Source organism: Neomonachus schauinslandi, chromosome 1 (genome assembly GCF_002201575.2).
Source record: "Neomonachus schauinslandi chromosome 1, ASM220157v2, whole genome shotgun sequence".
In the NCBI taxonomy this organism is placed as follows: domain Eukaryota; kingdom Metazoa; phylum Chordata; class Mammalia; order Carnivora; family Phocidae; genus Neomonachus; species Neomonachus schauinslandi.
In genome coordinates, this window is record NC_058403.1 from 194,043,012 (window position 1) to 194,064,344 (window position 21,333).

The window sequence follows — 21,333 nt, forward strand, 5'->3', positions numbered from 1 at the left end:
CCATTCAGTTGACCGTGTTCCTGCTGGTATATGATCTCAAGAACCTTCTGAATCTCTTGATATCTTATAGGGATTTATTTGGCTAATCAAATACTAGCTGACATTTTCCACCAAACTTGGCAAAACTTAAAAAATGATGTGGGGCCCGTAGGTGGCTCAGTCGGTTAAGGTCTGTCTGTGGCTCAGGTCATGATCCCGGGATCCTGGGATTGAGCCCCATGTCAAGCTCCCTGCTCAGCGGGAAGCCTGCTCCTCCCCCCTGCTTGGTGCTCTCTCTCGCTCTCTCTCTAGCTCTATCTCGCTCAAATAAATAGATCTTTTTAAAAAAATATAAAATGCTTATTTCTAGCTGTTGCATTTATAGAAAATTATCATAAGGAAATAATTGGAAATGTGGGCAAAGCTTTATCCTCAAAAACACAAAACCCTGGGGCACCTGGCCAGCTCAGTTGGTGGAATGTGCAACTCTTGATCTCGGGGTTGTGAGTCCAAGCCCCACGTTTAGTGGAGAGATTACTCAAAGATAAAATCTAAAAAAAATCCTATGGTATTTGCAAAAGATGGCTTGCATAGTAGCCATCAAAAAGTATTATTTAGCAAAAATAAGTCTTGTTGAAAAGGCATTAATCTCAGAAACTGTTCAGTGTATATTATTATTATTATTTACTTATTTATTTTAAATAATCTCTATCCCCAACCTGGGGCTCGAACTCCCAACCCCAAGATCAAGAGTCGTATGCTCTTCTGACTGAGCCAGCCAGGCGCCCCTGTTCAGTGTATCTTCAGTGTAAACATATATAGTTTACATTATATTGTTTGATACACATATTCCATATTTTTTCAATTCTAAGATTCCATTTGACATACCCATATAATAACTGTTAGGGGGGAGAAATTTCAGAGGCATTAAGATGGAAAGGAAGTACATATGAGATCATTTCCAGGATTGCATGATTTACAGGTGACCTGTTTTCTTTATACCTTTCTTTATCATCCAGAACGACTACATTGAGCATATATTATTGAGATGGTTATTTTTATTGTGTAGATCATTTGTCTATTTATGCATTTACTTAAATCAAGGGCAGTTGGTTGTAACTCAAAAAAGGCAAGTTTGAGTAGAGGCTCTTGGGAATACAGATATCATACTGTTTGTCCTGAATCCTGCCCTTGAAGGTCTAGGAAAGAATGAGATGTATTAGTATGTGTTGTTTGAATCTTGCATCTGATTCCCACATTCCATTAATGGGAACCTTTTTGTCTTCACCGAAGAAGCTGAAAAGAGCGAAGACTCCTCAGGCGCCGCAGGCCTCTCCGGCTTACACCGCACGTACAGCCAGGACTGCAGCTTTAAGAACAGCATGTACCATGTTGGAGACTACGTCTATGTGGAGCCCTCAGAGGCCAGCCTGCAGCCACACATCGTCTGCATTGAAAGACTGTGGGAAGATTCTGCTGGTAAGTGTGTTTTAAATCAAAGGGCAGATTGGTGAGCTGGGACTATTTTACTTCTCCTTGGTCCTCAGGGAAGAAAATTGTAACTCAGACATGTTATGCCTTGCATCAATAGTCGTTCTACAGTGTATCGGTAAATAGAATTTAGCACCCTCTATATGAAAAAATAGGATCTAGTACTCTTGGGCCCATGAGTGGCACAGTTGAGTCAAAGGAAACGCAACTTCCTGAAGTGAGGTTGAGATTCATTCACTCAACTGCTGTTTCTTTAAAACACACAGTAAGCCAAACTGGAGGATGGCAGAGCCTCACAAGAACTAAAGGCTCGTGTTTTGCCCCTAGCAAAACCAGTCTGGTACAAACCACAAATAAAAAGGAAATTATTATAGTGTGACATGTGCCTTGGCTTAGAATTTGATTTCAAAAAGGCGTCCTAGAACAGTTGCCTTTCACTTAAGACATGGAGAACAAATAGGAGTTAATGAAGCCGGGAGCAGACAGAAATGTGATCCAGGCAGTCCAGTTCCCTCAGCTGCTCCTCATGAAGTACCTTTGTATCCCTTTGCCTGAGTGCTAAATGCATCCTTGATATGCTTTAGATGCTCTGTCCTTAGCATAAGCACACAGTCTTAAGTGTGTCCTGGGCCCAGCAGACTAGGGCAGGTCTCATCACCTTCTTCATCCTATATATTATACATTTTTTAATATGAGGGGGAAAGTAGCATTTTTTAGGCCTCATTATACTTCATTACTTTAAAGTATCATTTCTTCTAAGATAACTATTTTAAGAAACTGTGGCCTAAAAAGCACATTGTTAGGTTCAGGCCATGGCAGACTGGATGGAGAATTTGCTCATTTTGCAAAGAATGTGTGATTTCTGTTAATGGTAATTTCCCCTCTCTCTCCCTTTTTGTTTTCGAGGTGAAAAATGGTTGTATGGCTGTTGGTTTTATCGGCCAAATGAAACATTCCATCTGGCTACACGGAAATTTCTAGAAAAAGAAGTTTTTAAGAGTGACTATTACAATAAAGTTCCCGTTAGTAAAATTCTAGGAAAATGTGTGGTCATGTTTGTCAAGGTAAGAAACTCATTAGGCTCCAAAGTACAAATCATTCCATGAAAATAAAATTTACAAACACAAAAAAATGGTATTTATAAATTAAGCACTCTGTTTTAAACCTTGATTTTTTTTTTTTTTAAAGCTGTGTCTGTATGGCATTGGATAAAGATTTGGGAGGAAATTAATCTGATCATGATGATGAAAGACCACCATTTGCTGCCTACACTATATAACTATATGCAGTTAGTGTAAATTTTTTTATATTGCCAGGCTAATTTTTGAGGATGACATTTTCTGAAAGATCATTAAAAATTGTCAGTGTGCTTTTTAGGATAATAAAGTATACTTTTTGTGTATCTATGTGGTATAGGTACATTGAGCCCTGCCCAAAGCTTTTAGGAACATTATAGCTGTATGAAATGCTAATATATTTTCAAAAGGGCAGTCGGTAAGCTAAGTATTTATATTTAATAAGGCCCTTCTGTAGCAGGGAGATGCTTGTACATTGCTAACCATTTACTATTTGTTAACTGTCAGAAAGTCTTAACAGGTTAACATTTGTTTGCTTGATTGATGTGTAGTTTTGGTTTTTTTGGTTGACTGGTTTTCAGAAAATTCACCTAATAATCTTATTCTTACGTCTCCCAGGAATACTTTAAATTATGCCCAGAAAACTTTCGAGATGAGGATGTTTTTGTCTGCGAATCACGGTATTCTGCCAAAACCAAATCTTTTAAGAAAATTAAACTGTGGACCATGCCCATCAGCTCAGTGAGGTTTGTCCCTCGGGATGTGCCCTTGCCTGTGGTCCGAGTGGCCTCTGTATTTGCAAATGCAGATAAAGGGGATGACGAGAAGAACACAGACAACTCAGAGGACAGTCGAACTGAAGACAGTTTTAACTTGGAAAAGGTATGTAGTTAAAAGCCACATGGAAAAGAATTTTACATTTCAAAATACCTATTCCAGAAAATAAATGAATAAAGTACTCAAGTTCAGAATGAAAGAGAGAGGGGCGCCTAGGTGGCTCAGTCGTTAAGCGTCTGCCTTCGGCTCAGGTCATGGTCCCAGGGTCCTGGGATCGAGCCCCACATCGGGCTCCCTGCTCAGCGGGAAGCCTGCTTCTCCCTCTCCCACTCCCCCTGCTTGTGTTCCCTCTCTCACCGTGTCTCTCTGTCAAATAAATAAATAAAATCTTAAAAAAAAAAAAAGAATGAAAAAGAGCCACAACATAGAACCTTAGCCAAACAGAAAGAAGGGAACTGTAGAAGAAGGACAGAAATTAATGCTTAGAAAACCAGTAGAACTGAAAAATAGAATTTAAAAGTAAATCCAAGTGCTAATTCTTCAAGTCCAACGAGATAAACTACCAACTATCCTAATAAAAAAGGAAGGCAGTTAAGCTCAGACATACAAATGTGGAAGAAATTTAAAGACTGTACATTTCTGTTAATAAATTTGAAAGCCTGAACAAAATGAATAATTTTCTAGGACACTATAAATTACTGAAGAATCAAGAAGAGATGTAACACGTAAGTGGACAACAGCAAGAAGGAATTTTTAAAAAATGTTCTGAGAGCTAATCACAGAGTACTCAGGTCAGATAATTCTGTGGGTGAATTCTTTTAACCCTTTAAGAGACCTATAATTATAATACTGTTTAAATTATTTCAAAGCATGGAGAACAAAGAAAACTTCCCAATTTATCTTACAAAATGAGAATAATCTTAATTCCAAAGCCTGACAAAATTAAAACAGAAAAGCTACAGTTCAGTCTAACTGATGAATATTGATGCAGAAAATACTTAGAGAAAATGTATTTTTTATAAGTGAAATCAAATATTTATTTATTTATTTATTTTAAAGATTTTATTTATTTATTTGAGAGAGAGACTGAGAGAGAGAGAGCATGAGAGGGGGGAGGGTCAGAGGGAGAAGCAGACTCCCTGTCGAGCAGGGAGCCTGATGCGGGACTCAATCCAGGGACTCCAGGATCATGACCTGAGCCGAAGGCAGTTGCTTAACCAACTGAGCCACCCAGGCGCCCTATTTATTTATTTTTTAAGATTTTATTTATTTATTTGACAGAGAATGAGAGAGAGAGCACATGAGAGGGGGGAGGGTCAGAGGGAGAAGCAGACTCCCTGCTCAGCGGGAAGCCTGCTTCTCCCTCTCCCTCTGCCCCTGCTTGTGTTCCCTTTCTCGCTCGCTCTCTCTTTGTCAAATAAGTAAATAAAATAAAGGGGCGCCTGGGTGGCTCAGTTGTTAAGCGTCTGCCTTCGGCTCAGGTCATGATCCCAGAGTCCTGGGATCGAGCCCCGCATCGGGCTCCCTGCTCAGCGGGAAGCCTGTTTCTCCCTCTCCCACTCCCCCTGCTTGTGTTCCCGCTCTCTCTGCGTCTCTCTCTGTCAAATAAATAAATACAATCTTTAAAAAAAAAAAGTAAATAAAATATTAAAAAAAAAAAAAAAGAACAATATGACCAAGTAGGTGGGAGTTCATTCTAGAAATGCAGGGGTTGGTCAAAATTAGGAAAATTCAGCAATACACTTCATTATATTAATAGATCAAAGGATAAATTATTTGATAAAGTACAGTAACTGTCTTCATTTATTTAAGTCTTTAGACAGATATTTCCTCAAAGTGATTTTTTAAAGTTATATTTGTTTCTCATGCCTAAAGCCTGCTTGCTCTACTATTACCTATATTTTTCTGAAAGTAGCCAATGAAGACAAAAGTAGTAAAAATAATGACAGTAAAGTGATAAAACCTTTTTTGCAGATCATGGGGGAGCAATTAACTAAAGGTTTGAAAAACAATTCAACAAATAGGAATTTCAAAATCCATATACGAGTCAGTAGCTTTCTTATATAAACAAAACAGTAATTCACAAGACTTCTGAAAGTAAGATGAAAATGTTGAGGGCGCCTGGGTGGCTCAGTCGGTTAAGCGTCTGCCTTCTGCTCGGGTCATGATCCCAGGGTGCTGGGATCAAGCCCAGCATCAGGCTCCCTGCTCATGCTCTGTCTCTGTCTCACTCTTTCTGTAAAATAAATAAATAAAATCTTAAAAATGTTGAATATACTTTAGCAACTATTAGGAAAATCATGTAGAAAGAAACTGATTCACCTTAACAACAAAATACATTAAGAAATAACCTTGAAAGGAATATTTGGAACCTATGGAAAGAGAAACAGTCTAACTCAAGGACATAAAAGACTTGGATAAACTGTTTTCAGAACTTGACAAAATGGGGTGCCTGGGTGTCTCAGTTGGTTAAATGTCTGACTCCAGTTCAGGTCATGATCTCAGGGTCCTGGGATGGAGCATTGGGCTCCCTACTCAGCAGGGAGTCTGCTTCTCCCTCCCCCTCTGCCCCTTCCCCCTACTCATGCACACTCGCTTGCTCTCTCTCTCAAATAAATAAAATCTTGGAAGAAAAATAAAAAGAACTTGACAGAATTTTTCTGGCTTTCTCATGAAAGAATAAACATGTGACAGTCACAGGAAAAGAAGGGGGAAAATAGTAATCAAAGTGCTTTGTCCTGCCAGATGTTATTGTATTTATATATATATATATATATATATATATATATATATATATTTTATTTATTTAAGTAATCTCTACATCCACCATGGGGCTTGAACTCATGACCCCAAGATCAAGAGTTGCATGCTCTTCCAACTGAGCCAGCCTGGAGCCCCTATATATTTTATATTTATTAAAAATTGAGGTATTCCATGGGGCGCCTGGGTGGCTCAGTTGGTTAAGCGACTGCCTTCGGCTCAGGTCATGATCCTGGAGTCCCAGGATCGAGTCCCGCATCGGGCTCCCTGCTCGGCAGGGAGTCTGCTTCTCCCTCTGACCCTCCTCCCTCTCATGCTGTCTCTCATTCTCGCTCTCTCAAATAAATAAATTAAAAAAAAAAAAAATTGAGGTATTCCAGTCAGTGGAAGGAATCGGCTTTTCACAATTAAAATCCAGAATATAAAGGTAGTATTTTAAATCAGCAGGAGAGGATGGAATCAAATGATACTGGAAAAACTGGTAGCCATTGAAAAAGAAAAAAAAGGAGGAGGAAAATAGCCACCTGAACTCTTGCACTTCATATTCCAAAAAGTAATAATACCAAAAAAAACCCAAAAACAAAACGAAAGAAACAGAGTACTTGTTGCTAACGTAAGCAGATTTACTATTATTTACCTATATTCTTTATTTATAAGCTTGGAATGGGTCCTTTCTATACATGATATAAAATCCAGTAGCCATTAAAGTGGGGGAAAAGTCTACCATTTTTTAATGCAAAAAGCTCTTAGAAATCTAGGGAAAAAGTAACACTGGAAAAATAGGCAAAGGACCAAATAGATCATTTATAGAGGGAAGACAGCCCAAAAAAGTTAGAAAATGTGTTAATCTAATAGTTGTTTTTTTTTTTTTTAAAGATTTTATTTATGTGACAGAGAAAGACACAGCGAGAGAGGGAACACAAACGGGGAGTGGGAGAGGGAGAAGTAGACTCCCTGCCGAGCAGGGAGCCCGATGCGGGACTCGATCCAGGGACTCCAGGATCATGACCTGAGCCGAAGGCAGTCGCTTAACCAACTGAGCCACCCAGGCGTCCTAATCTAATAGTTTTTAAAAGCCTGACAGGTTGGCAAGAGTTTTGAATTGCTAATACTGATAACACCTGGTGTGGGTGTGGGGAAGGACACTTCTTTCCCATCCGTGGCATTCCCCTTGACTTGGCCATTTGATACCAGAAAATGTGGTCCAACTCAATATTCAGGTGCACCAAAGGGTTCTCCACAAGGGACGGCATCAGTGTTATTTGTAAAAGCAAAAACCCTTGGCCAGACCCAAATGCCCATGAATAGGAGTTGAGGAAATTGTCAGACATCCATAGCATGCAAACTCTGTGGCCAGTAAGCACAGTGAGGTAGGTCTATATATAGGGCACATGGAAAGTTGTCCAAGTCACGTGGTAAGAGCATGCTCATAATTAACAGGTGGCAGAATGGGATGTGGTTCCATTATTATTCAAAAAAACCAAAACTGGGGCGCCTGGGTGGCTCAGATGGTTAAGCATCTGCCTTCGGCTCAGGTCATGATCCCAGGGTCCTGGGATCGAGCCCCACATCGGGCTTCCTGCTAGGCAGGGAACCTGCTTCTCCCTCTCTCTCTCTGACTCTCATGAATAAATAAAACATTTAAAAAAAAAAACTGTATGTTTACATACACGACTGTAAAAGCAGTGTGGAGAATTGCTGTGTGCTGAACCAGGTGTTTATCTCTGGGGTTGGATCACAGAAGATTGCCTTTAAGTTTTACATGCTCTAATGTTTGAATTGTTGCCCACAGATATACTTCTTTTATATAGTCAAAAAAGATAAAGCTTTTAAATTATTAATGTAAAAACTGGAAAAAATCGACTTTCTCGTGTCTTAGAAAAGAAACACATTTTAGTGTCCTAACAGTGTTACAAGAGAAAGGGAGCTTGGGAAAGAACATGATATTTTTTACATTTCACCAATATTCCTGGGAATCATAGAGAATTTTGAAAGAATAAGAAATACCAATGGAAGCAAACATGAGAATTAACGCAGATTTCTTATTAGAATTCATAAGTCTCCAGGGTCCTCTCTGTGCACTCGTTTTGTTTTGGGTTTTTTTTTTTTCTTTTGTCTCTTATCTTTATTTTAATACTGCCTGGCTGAAACAAGTCCTTCCTGGAACTTTTTAAAAGAATACCTTCAGCAGGTAGAGCATGCAGCTCTCATTCTCAAGGCGGAGAGATTACTTTAAAAAAAGAAAGAACTTCAGAACAGAATCTGTTCCTAAAGGAAAAAGTTACTCTTTTTTTTTTTTTTTTAAGATTTTATTATTTGACACAGAGCGTGCGCGCACACAAGTTGGGGGAGCAGAGGGAGAGGGAGAAGCAGATTCCCCGCTGAGCAGGGAGCCCGATGTGGGGCTCAGTCCCAGGACCCCGGGATCATGACCTGAGCCAAAGGCAGATGCTTAAACAGCTGAGCCACCCAGGTGCCCAGAAAAAGTTATTCTTAATTTCAGGGGCTAAGTTCCCATTCCTGCAAATTCCCTTCACCCATTATATGTGTGACCTCGCTCGTTCTTAAGGATTTTCCAGGAGACCATTTATATATCACATTTGAAGTCAGATCAAAACAAATGTTTGGACCTTCTGAAGGAGATTTTTCTTTTTTTTGGTTTGAAGTTTCAGATATTCTCAGGGAGATGGAGTAGAAAATATTGGGGTTCTGGAATTTCCTCAGCTTTTATGTGTTTTGGAGTTAATATGTTTAAAACACCTCATGGTGTGCCCATTTTCTGCATCAGATCAGAACTGTCTTTTTTTCTTTCTTTTTTTTTTTTTTTTAAAGATTTTATTTATTTGAGAGCACTTGCAGGAGCAGGGGGAGGGACAGAGGCAGAGGGAGAAGCAGACTCCCCACTGAGCACAGAATCCAACACGGAGCTCAGGACCCTGCGATCATCACCTGAGCAGAAGGCAGACCCTTAGCCGACTGAGCCACCCAGGCGCCCCTTTTTCTTTTTCTTTTTCTTTCTTTTTTTGCCAAAACTATAAAACAACAATAACGAATGGGTGTTCAAGTGCTTTTTATAAGTCAGGCATTGTTCTGCATATTTAACTGTGGAGTGTGTCATTGGAGCTTCTTCCTAACAGCTCCATCTGATGGGTGCACTCTGCCTTCCTTTTACAGATGGCCTAAGAGGTCAGGTCATTTGCCCAGTGTCACAGCAGCCAGGAGGTGACAGACCTTGTAATTTATTCAGAGACAGAGTGTATGTGTTTATGTCACAGAGGCTATACTATTTCTTTCCATTCCAGAATAAATCAAAATGATAACAGTTTTATTTTTATTTTTTTTTAATTATCTTTTAAAACCATCAGTTGTTAATGTTAAGAAATTGAGAGATCAGTAAATGTAATGAAGAGGAAGCTTGCGCAGAATTTGCACCTTATCCTCCATAGCAGTGTGTGAGTGAGGCTGCTCCTGAATGCTGATGTGTCCTCTGTGGTGCTTCTCTCCCCCACCTCCCCCGAAGGCTATGGGAATGGGGTGTGTGTGTGTGGGGGGTGGTAACAGTTTATGAAACTTAAGTATAAATTTAAAATAAATACAATATTTAATAAGACTTAGTTTGGTTTCAGTACCCCAGTCTTGTCCCCGACCTTCATCAAAATTTCTGCTTATAGTTATTTTTTATTTTAAGTTAATATGAAGGAAAGTCAGCATTTTCTTAACCTCTTCTGTCTACGCCTTGATTGTCAGCTGCCCATCTTCAACCAGTTTCCTTTACCACAGGAGAAAGAAGATGTCCCTGTGGAAATGTCAAATGGTGAACCAGGTTGCCACTACTTTGAGCAGCTCCATTACAATGACATGTGGCTAAAGGTTGGCGATTGTGTCTTCATCAAGTCCCATGGCCTGGTGCGCCCTCGCGTGGGCAGGTGGGTGTACTGAAGCAGGGAGGATGCAGTTGGGTCTGAGAGATTTGGAGCGGGTAGAAATTCATCACTCTTTAGGATGAAGTCAAAGTCGTCATCATCCTCCCCACAATCCTGTAACTTCTCCAGCTTCCTCACACACACTTGCCCTGCTTTGGTCTCTAGCCACACTTCCTTCTTTAAATCCTTCCTGTGAAGTTTTCTTTTCTTCTCCTACCATTTACTGAATTCTCAACCCAGAAATCTCCCTGCCTACCTCACATGATGAACTCCTTTAGCTTAAATTTGAGATAGCACTTCCTTAAGGAAGCCTTTCCTGTCCCCTGCAGACTGGATTAGGTCTCCTCATTACTCTCAGAGCACGTATCAGGTTATTTTACTGTTGGGTTTCCATACCGGACTGCAAATGCCCTGAGAGGAGGGGCCCTGTCCTTTTGCTTACTTTTGTATTCCCTGCTCCAAGCACGATGCATGAAACATGGTAAGGGCTCAGATATTTGTTGAACAAGTACATGAATGAAAGTATGGTTGCATGGCATAAAACGGCAATGAAGGAGTCAGGTATGGGACTGGGCAGTAGAGGGTAGTGATTAAGAGTTGTGGGTCTTGGCGTGAGTTCCAGCTCTGCTAGCTGCATGTCCTTAGGCAAATGATTGACTTTTCTGAGCTCCAGTTTCCTCATTCCATTTTTTCTTCATTCAGTAATCATTTATTACAAACCTAGTATTTGCCAGGCTGTGAGGATACATTAGTGAATAAAACAGACAAATATCCTTAGTCCCATGGATCTTTGTTGCAGTGGGAACACAAACAATAAACATTGCAAATAAGTAAAGGGTACAGAACATTAGGTCATGATATGTGCTGTGAAAAAAATCGATCAGAGTTTGGGGAATCAGGAGTGCACAGTCAAAGTGAGGAGGTGCAGAAGTTTAAGTAGGGTGGTGTATATAGGCCTCACTGAGAGCTGATAGTTGAGCTAACACTTGAAGAAACTGAGGGAGTGAGGAATGTGAATATTCAGAGAGAAAGCTTTCCAGGAAGCAAGAACAGCCAGTATGAAGACCTGAGAGAGAAGCGTGCCTGGCATGTCCAGATTTGGACGGTTTGTTGCCGGGGAAGTGAGCAGTGCATTGAGTTAGGTTATGAGGGCCACAGCACACAGTGCCACTCTGGTGGACCTCAGGGACCATTGTCGGCACGTGGGCTTTTACTGAATTAAAGGGAGTACCACTGGATTCTTTTCTTTCTTTCTTTTATTTATTTTAAAGATTTTATTTTTGTATTTGAGAGAGAGAGCACAAGCAGGGGGAGAGGCAGGCAGAGGGAGAAGCAGACTCCCCGCTGAGCAGGGAGCCCAATGGGGGACTCGATCCCAGGACCCTGGGATCAGGACCTGAGCCGAAGGCAGACGCTTAACCTACTGAGCCACCAGGCGCCCCCATTGGGTTCTTTTAGGCATAGATGTGATATCTGAATTAGTTCTTAGCAGGATTGCTCTGCCTTCTGATTGCTGAGAATAGACTAAAGGGTTGGGGCACTTGGGTGGCTCAGTCAGTTAAGCATCTGCCTTCAGCTCAGGTCATGATCCCAGGGTCCTGGGATCCAGTCCCGCATCGGGCTCTTTGCTCAGCGGGGAGCCTGCTTCTCTCTCTCCCTCTGCCACTCCCCCTGCTTGTGCTCTCTATCTCTCTCTCTCTCTCTGACAAATAAATAAAATCTTTAAAAAAAGAAAAGAGGGGCGCCTGGGTGGCTCAGTCATTGGGCGTCTGCCTTCAGCTCAGGTCATGATCCCAGGGTCCTGGGATCGAACCCCGCATCGGGCTCCCTGCTCGGCGGGAAGCCTGCTTCTCCCTCTCTCACTCCCCCTGCTTGTGTTCCCTCTCTTGCTGTGTCTCTCTCTGTCAAATAAATAAGTAAAATATTTTTAAAAAGGAAGAAAAATAAGACTTAAAGGGTCAAAGAGAAGCAAGGAGATCTGCTAGGAGGCTGTTGCAATAATCCAGGCAATAATGATTGCTGGCTCAGGCCAGCAGTCAGATCCTGTTGTGAAAGGTTGAATTAATAGGATTCCTGATAAATGGGATGTGGGGTCCGAGAGAGAGAGAGAGAGAGAGAGAGAAAGGAGTCAAGGGTGACTTCTGTGTGTTGGCCTAAGGAACTGAAAGGGTGGAGTTAACCATGAACTGAGATGAGGATGTTGCTTCATGTCAGGAACCACAAGACAATGGGGACATTAATTATCCCAACTTGCTGGGGGTGGTTATGAGGAATTGTATAATACCTAACACAGAGCAGTCAGATACGCATTTTTATTTTTGTCTAGGGAGATAGTATCTGGCTCTCATCAGATTCTCAATGGGTGAAGGGTTATTTATTATACCTTGACACTCAAAAAGTCATGAACCATTGCCTTAAAGGAATATCTGTGACTCAATGTGAGCTGACCCCAAATATGGATGGTTTGTGTGTTTATTCGGCTAGTGAGTCCGATGACAGATGCTTAGTTTTGTTTTTTGTTTTCATCATGAGGATTTCAGGGAGAAAAAAACCTGGAGGTTAGCTGAAACTATTAAGTCATATGCCTTGGTATTGTGTGTTTTTTCCCTCAGATGAATAGCCAGTGTCTTCCCTTTCCAAATGTCTTCTCCTGTGCTCAAAGGGGGGGAAAGGGAAATGGTCTTATTGTCAAAATAGTCAACAAAACTCCTCTAAGTAGTAAATATCATTAAGTTTTTGGTTAAGAGAATTTCTGATAGATTAATTCTTCAAGAATGAAACCGATCAGGGGCGCCTGGGTGGCTCAGTCGTTAAGCGTCTGCCTTTGGCTCAGGTCATGATCCCAGGGTCCTGGGATCGAGCCCCGCATCAGGCTCCCTGCTCGGCGGGAAGCCTGCTTCTCCCTCTCCCACTTCCCCTGCTTGTGTTCCCTCTCTCGCTGTGTCTCTCTCTGTCAAATAAATTAAAAAAAAAAAAAAAAGAAAGAAACCGATCAGAATTCTGTTTTAATGGAATTTCTCCATTTTTCCCCCAAGAATTGAAAAGGTATGGGTCCGAGATGGAGCCGCATATTTTTATGGCCCCATCTTCATTCACCCAGAAGAGACGGAACATGAGCCCACAAAAATGTTCTACAAAAAAGAAGTGTTTCTGAGTAATCTGGAAGAAACCTGCCCCATGACATGTATTCTGGGTATGTATTTATGCCTTTTCATTTAATCACATCCATTCTACAACAATTGATTGAATACTCCTGTGTTAGGCACTGGTTTAGGTGCTAGGTATACAGCAATCAACAGACCAGAGTCTCTGCTGTCTTAGAGACTTAACAATGGAGCAGAGGTTGGGGAGTCAGTAAATAAATTAAGTCTATAGGACATCAGGTAGTAATTAGAGCTATGAATGAGAATAAGGAAGAGAAGGAGGACAGAGAGTAATGTTGAGGGGAGGTCTTGTTTTAGGTAATGTGGTCACCAAAAGCCTTTTTTTTTTTTTTTTTAAGATTTTATTTATTTGCGAGAGAGAGAATGAGAGACAGACAGCATAAGAGGGAGGAGGGTCAGAGGGAGAAGCAGACTCCCTGCTGAGCAGGGAGCCCTATGCGGGACTCGATCCCGGGACTCCAGGACCATGACCTGAGCCGAAGGCAGTCGCCCAACCAACTGAGCCACCCAGGAGCCCCAAAAGCCTTTCTGATAGGTGACGTTAGCAGAGCCCTGAAGGCAGTGAGGAGGAAAACCATCCGAATACAGGCATGCCTTGTTTTATTGCTTTATTGCACTTCACAGATGCTGTTTTTTAACAAATTGAAGGTTTGTGGCAATCCTGCGTCAAGCAAGTCTGTTGGTGCCATTTTTCCAACAGCATTTGCTCACTTCATGTCTCTGTCACATTTTGGTAATTCTTACAATATTTCAGACTTTATTACTATTATATTTGAGATGCTGCAATCTCATGATAAAACTTTAATAGCTGAGGAATTGCTTTTTATGGATGAGCAAAGACAGTGGTTTCTTGGTAAGGAACCTCCTCATGGTAAAATTGCTGTGAAGGTTGTTAAAATGACAAAAAAGATTTCAAGTATCACGTAAATTAGTTGTTAAAGCACCAGCAGGATTTGAGAGGATTGACTCCCAAGTTTGAAAGAAGTTCACCTATGGGTAAAATCCTATCCAAACAGCATCACATACTACAGAGAAACCATTTGTGAAAGGAAGAGTCAATCGATGTTGCAACTGCTGTCTTATTTTAAGAAATTGCCACAGCCACCCCAGCCTTTGGCAACCACCATCCTGATCAGTCAGCAGCCATCATCATCCAGACAAGACCCTCCACCAGCAAAAAGATGGGGACACCTGGCTGGCTCAGTCAGTAGAACATACAACTCTTGATCTCAGGGTTTTGAGTTCAGGTCCTAGTTGGATGTAGCGTTTACTTAAAAAAAAAAATTACAACTCACTGAAAGCTCAGATGATGGTTAGTATTTTTTAGCAAGAAAAAGTGTTTTTTAACTGTAGTATGTACATTGTTTTTTAGACATAATGCTATTGCACACTTAATGGACTGCAGTGTGGTATAAACATAACTTTTATATACAGTGGGAAACCAAAAAATCATTTGACTTATTTTATTGTGATACTCACTTTATTGAGGTGATCAGGAACTGAACCCACAGTATCTCCAAGGTATACCCGGATCTGAGATTTTACTCCTTTTACGCACAGCAAATGTGAAATGCAAAGCCCTTAAGGCATAGTATCTGGGCATGTTTGAGACACAGGAAGAGAGCTGGTGGCTGGGCAAACAGTCACAGTAGGTCTACTAGACTGTGCTGAGATTGAGTTTGGAGCAGATAGGAAGTCCTGGTTATGAGTAGAGAGGTGGTGTGAGCCAGCACATGCACTGGAGGAATCACTGTGGCTGGAGAATGGAGAATATGTAAGAATAAGGTAGGAAGCAGGGGGAGGAGTTAAAAGACTTCTACGGTTTCCTTTGGACTCTTAACCCTAGTAATGTTATTGTCCCTGATCCAGAAATGTGCAGGGCTCATGTTATGGTTTCTGTTCAGTCATCCTCCTGAGTGTTCACATGCACTCTGCTTCTCAAATGTAGTTATATGCATCACAGACTGTCATTGTTTTCAGCTGTTGTGTTTCTTCTTGCCCTGAAACTTGCAAACCAGCTACTCTTCCCATCTTTTGGAATAGTTTTCCAAAAGGTTACTAGGTACAAGCTTTATAATGATTACACATGGTTATAAAGAAGCAGCCACCATGCTTATGGCCAAGAAGAAATAAGTATTTTACACTTAGACTTTATTTAATCACTAAGTTTACCTACATTGTTTTGGTGCTTTGAATTTTTTCAGAATTAGATATGGTAAATGTGTTACCTCTCTCGTGTCTCTCTCTGAATGGCTGATAGTTCAACACGTTTTCCTCTTTGTAACATGGTGCACCCTGGGGAGAGGGAGCAAAGGCTCGTGAGGTTATTAAATCCTTCTTAAGTTTCTGCAGGAGAGACTATCTTCCTTTTAACTCATGATCCAGACTAAAGAAGTGCCCTAAAGCCTTAATCCCTAGGATAAACCCAGCCACAAGACTCAAAGGGAGTATAGCAAAGGTGAGACTGAAGTCTCCTTTGTTAGGGTGACCATATCATTTATTGCTTTTTTTCTTAGTGGTTACCCTGGGAATTACATCTTAAATTTGTCGCAGTCTAGTTTGAATCAGTACTGCCTTAGCTGCTGCTTTTTTTTTTTTTTAAGATTTTATTTATTTATTTGAGAGAGAGCATGAGACGGGGGAGGGCCAGAGGGAGAAGCAGACTCCCTGCTGAGCAGGGAGCCCGATGCGGGACTTGATCCTGGGACTCCAGGATCATGACCTGAGTCAAAGGCAATCACTCAACCAACTGAGCCACTTAGGCACCCTGTCTTAGCTTATATCGTATATTAAACTCTGCTCCTCTAGAGCACCATCCCTCCCCCTTTGTGTTATTGTCAGAAATCATATCTTTATACTGTGTGTGCCCCCATTGACATGAATTTCTAATTATCGCTTTATGCATTTGTCTTTAAAATCATATAGGAGGAAAAAAAGGAGAATTAGAAACTGGAAATACAATATTGGCTTTTATATTTACATATGGGATTACCTTTATTGGTGTTTTTTGATTTCTTTGTATGGCTTCACATCATTATCTGATGTCCTTTCATTTCAGCCTGAAGGACTCCCTTTAGTATTTCTTGTAGAACAGGTCAACTAACAACAGACTCTCGTGTCTTTTGTTTATCTAGAAGTGTCTTGATTCCTCTATTTTTGAAGGGTACTTTTGCTATATATAGAATTCTCTATTGACAGTTTTTTCTGTCATGCCTTCCATCAAATTTAGGGAGTTTTTTGTCTTCACATATTCTCTCTTCTCCTTTCTCTCCTCCATCTGAGAGTCCCGTTAGGCCTATGTTGGTGTGCTTAATGGTGTGTCACAGTTTTCACAGACTGCTCGTGTTTCTTTCTTCTTTCTTCTTTCTGTTCCTCAGACTGATCATTTCAGTTGGCTTGTCTTGGAGTTCACAGGTTCTTCTGCCTGTTCAAATCTTCTAATGAAGATTTTCATTTTAGCTGTTATACTTTTCAGCTCCAGCGTTTTTTTTTTTTCTTTTTAAGATTTTATTCATCTGAGAGAGAGAGAGTGCACACAAGCATGGGGGGAGGGGCAGAGGGAGAGGTAGAAGCAGACTCCCTGCTGAGCAGGGAGCCTGATGGTGGCTCAACCCCAGGTCTCTGGGATCATGACCTGAGCTGAAGGCAGATGCTTAACCTACTGAGCCACCCAGGCACCCTTCAGCTCCAGCATTTCTATTTAGGCTTTCCAGTTCTTGTCTCATTCTTGATAATCTCTCTTTGGTGAGTCAGCATTCTGATTTCCTTTAGTTGTTTGTCCATGGTTTGCTTTAGCTCTCTGAGCATATTTAAGACAGTTGATGTAAAGTGTTTGTCTCATAGGTCCAGTGTCTGGGCTTTCCCTGGGATGGTTTCTGTTCATTTCTTTTTATCCTATGAGTGGCCCATACTTTCCTGTTTCTTTGCATGGCCTCATAATTATTTATGAAAACTGGGTATTTTGAATATCATAATGTGATACCTCTGGAAATTGGATTCTCCCCTTTCCTCAGGCTTTATTGTTATAGCTTACTGGGGGGTCATAGTTGCTCATTTAATGACTTTTCTAAACTAGTTTTTTAAACTGTGTTTGCTGGGACGTCTGGGTGGCTTAGTCGTTAAGCATCTGCCTTCAGTTCAGATCATGATCCCAGCGTCCTGGGATCAAGTCCCACATCGGGCTCCCTGCTCAGCAGGAAGCCTGTTTCTCCCTCCCCCACTCCCCCTGTTTGTGTTCCCTCTCTCACTGTGTCTCTCTCTCTGTCAAATAAATAAATAAATAAAATTTAAAAATAAATAAACTGTTTGCTGTTGTGTGTGGTCACTGAAGTCTCTGATCTGTTAGCTTAGTGGTCAGCTACTGATTTAATAGAGATTTTCTTAAATGCTTGGATCAAAAAAAAAAAAAAAAATTTCCCGGTCTCTGCAGCTCGAGGCTGTGTCTGTGTTGGAACACACTTTCATCACTCAGCCTGAAGTTTACAACTCTGCCTTTTCCTTTGCTTCCTGTTTGCACAGGGCTTGACAGTCAGCCAGAGGTGAGAGTTTAGGGCTTTCAGGTCTTTTCTGAGCATGCGTCCTGCCCATGGCATGTGCCTGGCTTTCTAGATTCCCCAGGATATGTGGAAGCTTTCCAAAACTCTTACTCCCCAAAGTATCTCACTGCCCAGCTTTTTCTGCCAGGCTTTTTCATATTTGTACTGTTTGCCCCAACTGATAACCTTTGTCCCAGCTGTCACCATTGGTTCATTTGCCTTCAGGTGTTTTCAGCAGAAGTACCATAGCCACTTTTCTGCCATCATGAGATTCCAAGTTAGGTGGAATAAAGGCAAACCCTTCGCGTTCGTCCCTGAGGAAGCCAGCCATGTTGGTCAAAACAGGCAACCAAATTCTTTGAGAACAAGGGCTGGTCTGCTCCCTCCAGCACCAGAAACTCCCACCAGGAGTGCGGGCTGTCATCTTCCTGACTGCTGCTGAGCCAGAGGGGGGTGAGGGGGGTGGGCAAGGGTAAGTTAAAATGCCACAAAGCTCACCTGCCCACTTGCAGTCACTTTTTTCTTGATTAAGCATTCACGTAGTTGTTTGGCTGTTTTCCAGAGTTCCAGTAATGTTGATTCTGACAGTTTCTGCTGGCTTTTCTCATTGTTTCTGTGAGAGCACGACTCTTGGCTCTCCCTACTTCACCGTTTTCACCGACATCATTTGGAGTAATTCCTTTTTATAGATACCTATGAGAATGTGTTGCACTCTGTAGTTTATAAACTACATATCCAGGATCTCGATTATTTTTCACCATGACCCTGTGCAAAAGATGCTGTCATTCTCAGAAAAGTGAAGTTAATGTCTAATACATTGGACCAAAACTAAAACCTAGGTCTTCTCGCTTCTGCTTCTGTACTGGTGTTTAGATTGTTGATTTACAGCCAGCTGGAACACTTTTGAGAGTGAAAAGAGGTGCCAGTATTATTAAGCAGGACACCAGCCATACAGTGAGATGCATGGTTACTTCATCTTGAGATAAACCCCAAAAGGAAATGCCTCTAGTGGTCACAAAATGGGATTTTAGCCCAGCTTGTGTGTTTCAGTATCCACCCCCTAAGGAAGAAAAAGTGTTTTTGTTATGTTTTATATTGACTTTCAAATGCAGGGAGGCAGATTTTTTTTTAATTAATTTGTTTCTGTAGAGAGTAATAATTTAAAGTGTTTAAGCTTTAGAAGATTTACAGTTTTATTGTGTTAACTATACACAGTGTTGAATGTAAATCTCGTCTTTGTCTCCCTGAAACAAAAGTTTTAAAGGTAATTAGCTGAGGTAAAACATTTTCATCTTCTGTAATACAGACCTGATGGGGGCATACTTCACTTAGGAAACAGTCCTGTTTTGCTGTTATACATATGCTTTTTGTTCATTGCCTTCGGTAACCTATATGGTAATCAAACAGCCACGGAGAAGTTGCTTTTGGGAATGAACAGGGCCACATATGACAGAAACTGCCTCCATCCTTAGGCACTTGGATCATAAAATTCCCAGGAACCTGAGCTCCTGAAACATGCCAATTCCCAATTTATTTGCTCGTTCTGTTTCCTTCATAATAGATTTTTTTAAATGCTGTATTAATTGAAAAACTATTCTTAGTAAGGGAAGAATAAAAGGCTTTTATTTATTTTTTTTAAAGATTTATTTTAGGGGCGCCTGGGTGGCTCAGTCGGTTGGTTAAGCGTCTGCCTTTGTCTCAGGTAATGATCCCAGGACCCTGGGATTGAGCCCCATGTCAGGCTCTCTGCCCATTGGAGAGTTTGCTTCTCACTCTCCCTCTGCCCCTCCCCATGCTCGTTCTCTCTCTCTCTTTCTCAAAGTGTTTTTTTTTAAAAATAAGGATTTATTTATTAGAGAGTGCATGGGGCGGGGGGAGGAGACAGAAGAAGATGGAAAGAGAAAATCTCCAGCAGACTCCCCGCTGAGCAAGGAGCCCAACGACCCCGAGACCATGACGCGAGCAGAAGTCAAGAGTCCAATGCTCAACCGACTGAGCCACCAGGTACTCCAGAATAAAAGGCTTTTTTTTAAGATTTTATTTATTTATTTTAGAGTGAGCATGAGCAGGGGAGGGGGGAGAGGGAGAGAGAGAATCTCAAGCAGACTCCCTGCTGAGCGTGGAGCCCAACACGGGACTCCATCCCAGGACCCCAAGATCATGACCTGAGCCAAGATCAAGAGTCGGCCGTTCAACTGAGTGAGCCACCCAGCTGCCCCCCCCAGAATAAAAGGCTTTTAAAGATTAGGAAGGAAAAATAAAAAGATCAGGTTTTGCAAAGACATTATTAGGTACATATAAAATCCAAAAGGTATTTGGATAAACTATTAGAATTAATAAATGGAAATATCAAGATTATCTATATGTTTGTTTATCATCAAAGAGCAATTAGAAAGTTGAATTTTAAAAACATGCCATTTACATTAAATACCTAGGAATAAATCTTTAAAAAAAATGTAAAAGACTCCTACACACACACACACACACCAAAAAACTGTGTGAGTTGGGGCGCCTGAATGGCTCAGTCGGTTAAGCGTCTAACTCTTGATCTCAGCTCAGATCTTGATCTCAGAGTCATGGGTTCAAGCCCCACATTGGGCTCCACACTGGGCATGGCACCTACTTAGGAAAAAAACAAAAAAACCCTATGAGAAAATGATTGAAAGGCATTAAAGAAGACCTAAATAAATGAAGTGATTCATTATGTTTATAGCTGGAAGACTCGGTATTTTAAAGAAGTCACTTTTCTCCCTATTTGATGTATCAGTTCATTATGGTTCCAGTCAGAGTCCAGCAGGTTTTTATTAATTTTGTATGCTTTATTAAATAAAAGCTTCCTGAGCTTTTATCTTTTCCATGTCTTGTGAGGGCCTGGTAGGAACCCCAGGTCAGGACACAGAGAGGCCACAACCATGCCAGGGCTACTAAGTCAGTTTTATACTCTTTAGCTGTGAGCATAATTTTTACCCTTTCCAAATCTCTATTTTTCATTCTGTGAATTATGGAAAATGGTAACTATGCCTTCTCTGAATTGAAAAGCCTTTGGATTGTGTAAGTCAAGTGCTTGTGTGTAAATCTAAGGCAATGATAGTAATTACAGCTATTTTAAGCTTCTGAAATGTTTCTGACCTGTTTTTACATGTTTTAGGTGTTTTGCATGTAAATGTTTAATAAATTATCAGCTATGAACACTCCTGTTAAGGAGTGCAAAATAAGGGGTGTCCATATCACTCTTATTTAACCATGTTGTGGAAGTACTAGTGAGCATAGTTAGAAATAAGTACTAGTCACCATAGTTAGAGATAAGAAACAAAATCTACACTGAGGAAATTAAGGATGTGATAATTCAGGAGGATTAACTAGGAATTACTTCACACAATAAGAGAAGTAAGATGGTTGAGTACAGGGGCGCCTGAGTGGCTCAGTCGTTAAGCGTCTGCCTTCAGCTCAGGTCATGATCCCAGACTCCTGGGATCGAGCCCCGCATCAGGCTCCCTGCTCGGCAGGAAGCCTGCTTCTCCCTCTCCCACTCCCCCTGCTGTGTTTGCTCTCTCACTTTCTCTCTGTCAAATAAATAAATAAAATCTTTAAAAAAAAAAAAAAAAGATGGTTGAGTACAACATGGATA

General features: G+C 41.1%; 1 protein-coding gene across 11 annotated transcripts in view; it reads left to right on the top strand.

Moving 5' to 3' along the window:
* Nucleotides 1-21,333, top strand: part of PBRM1 (polybromo 1) — a 114,128-nt gene that overhangs the window by 70,837 nt on the left and 21,958 nt on the right. For 8 of the 11 annotated variants that reach the window (XM_044921445.1, XM_044921440.1, XM_044921449.1 and 5 more), the window contains 5 exons: nucleotides 1,273-1,458; nucleotides 2,377-2,534; nucleotides 3,165-3,428; nucleotides 9,864-10,009; nucleotides 13,042-13,199. In XM_044921445.1, coding sequence (XP_044777380.1) covers nucleotides 1,273-1,458; nucleotides 2,377-2,534; nucleotides 3,165-3,428; nucleotides 9,864-10,009; nucleotides 13,042-13,199 — 912 coding nt within the window. The remainder of the gene's footprint in view (nucleotides 1-1,272; nucleotides 1,459-2,376; nucleotides 2,535-3,164; nucleotides 3,429-9,863; nucleotides 10,010-13,041; nucleotides 13,200-21,333) is intronic. The other 3 variants (XM_044921477.1, XM_044921480.1, XM_044921469.1) reach the window with 2 other exon arrangements.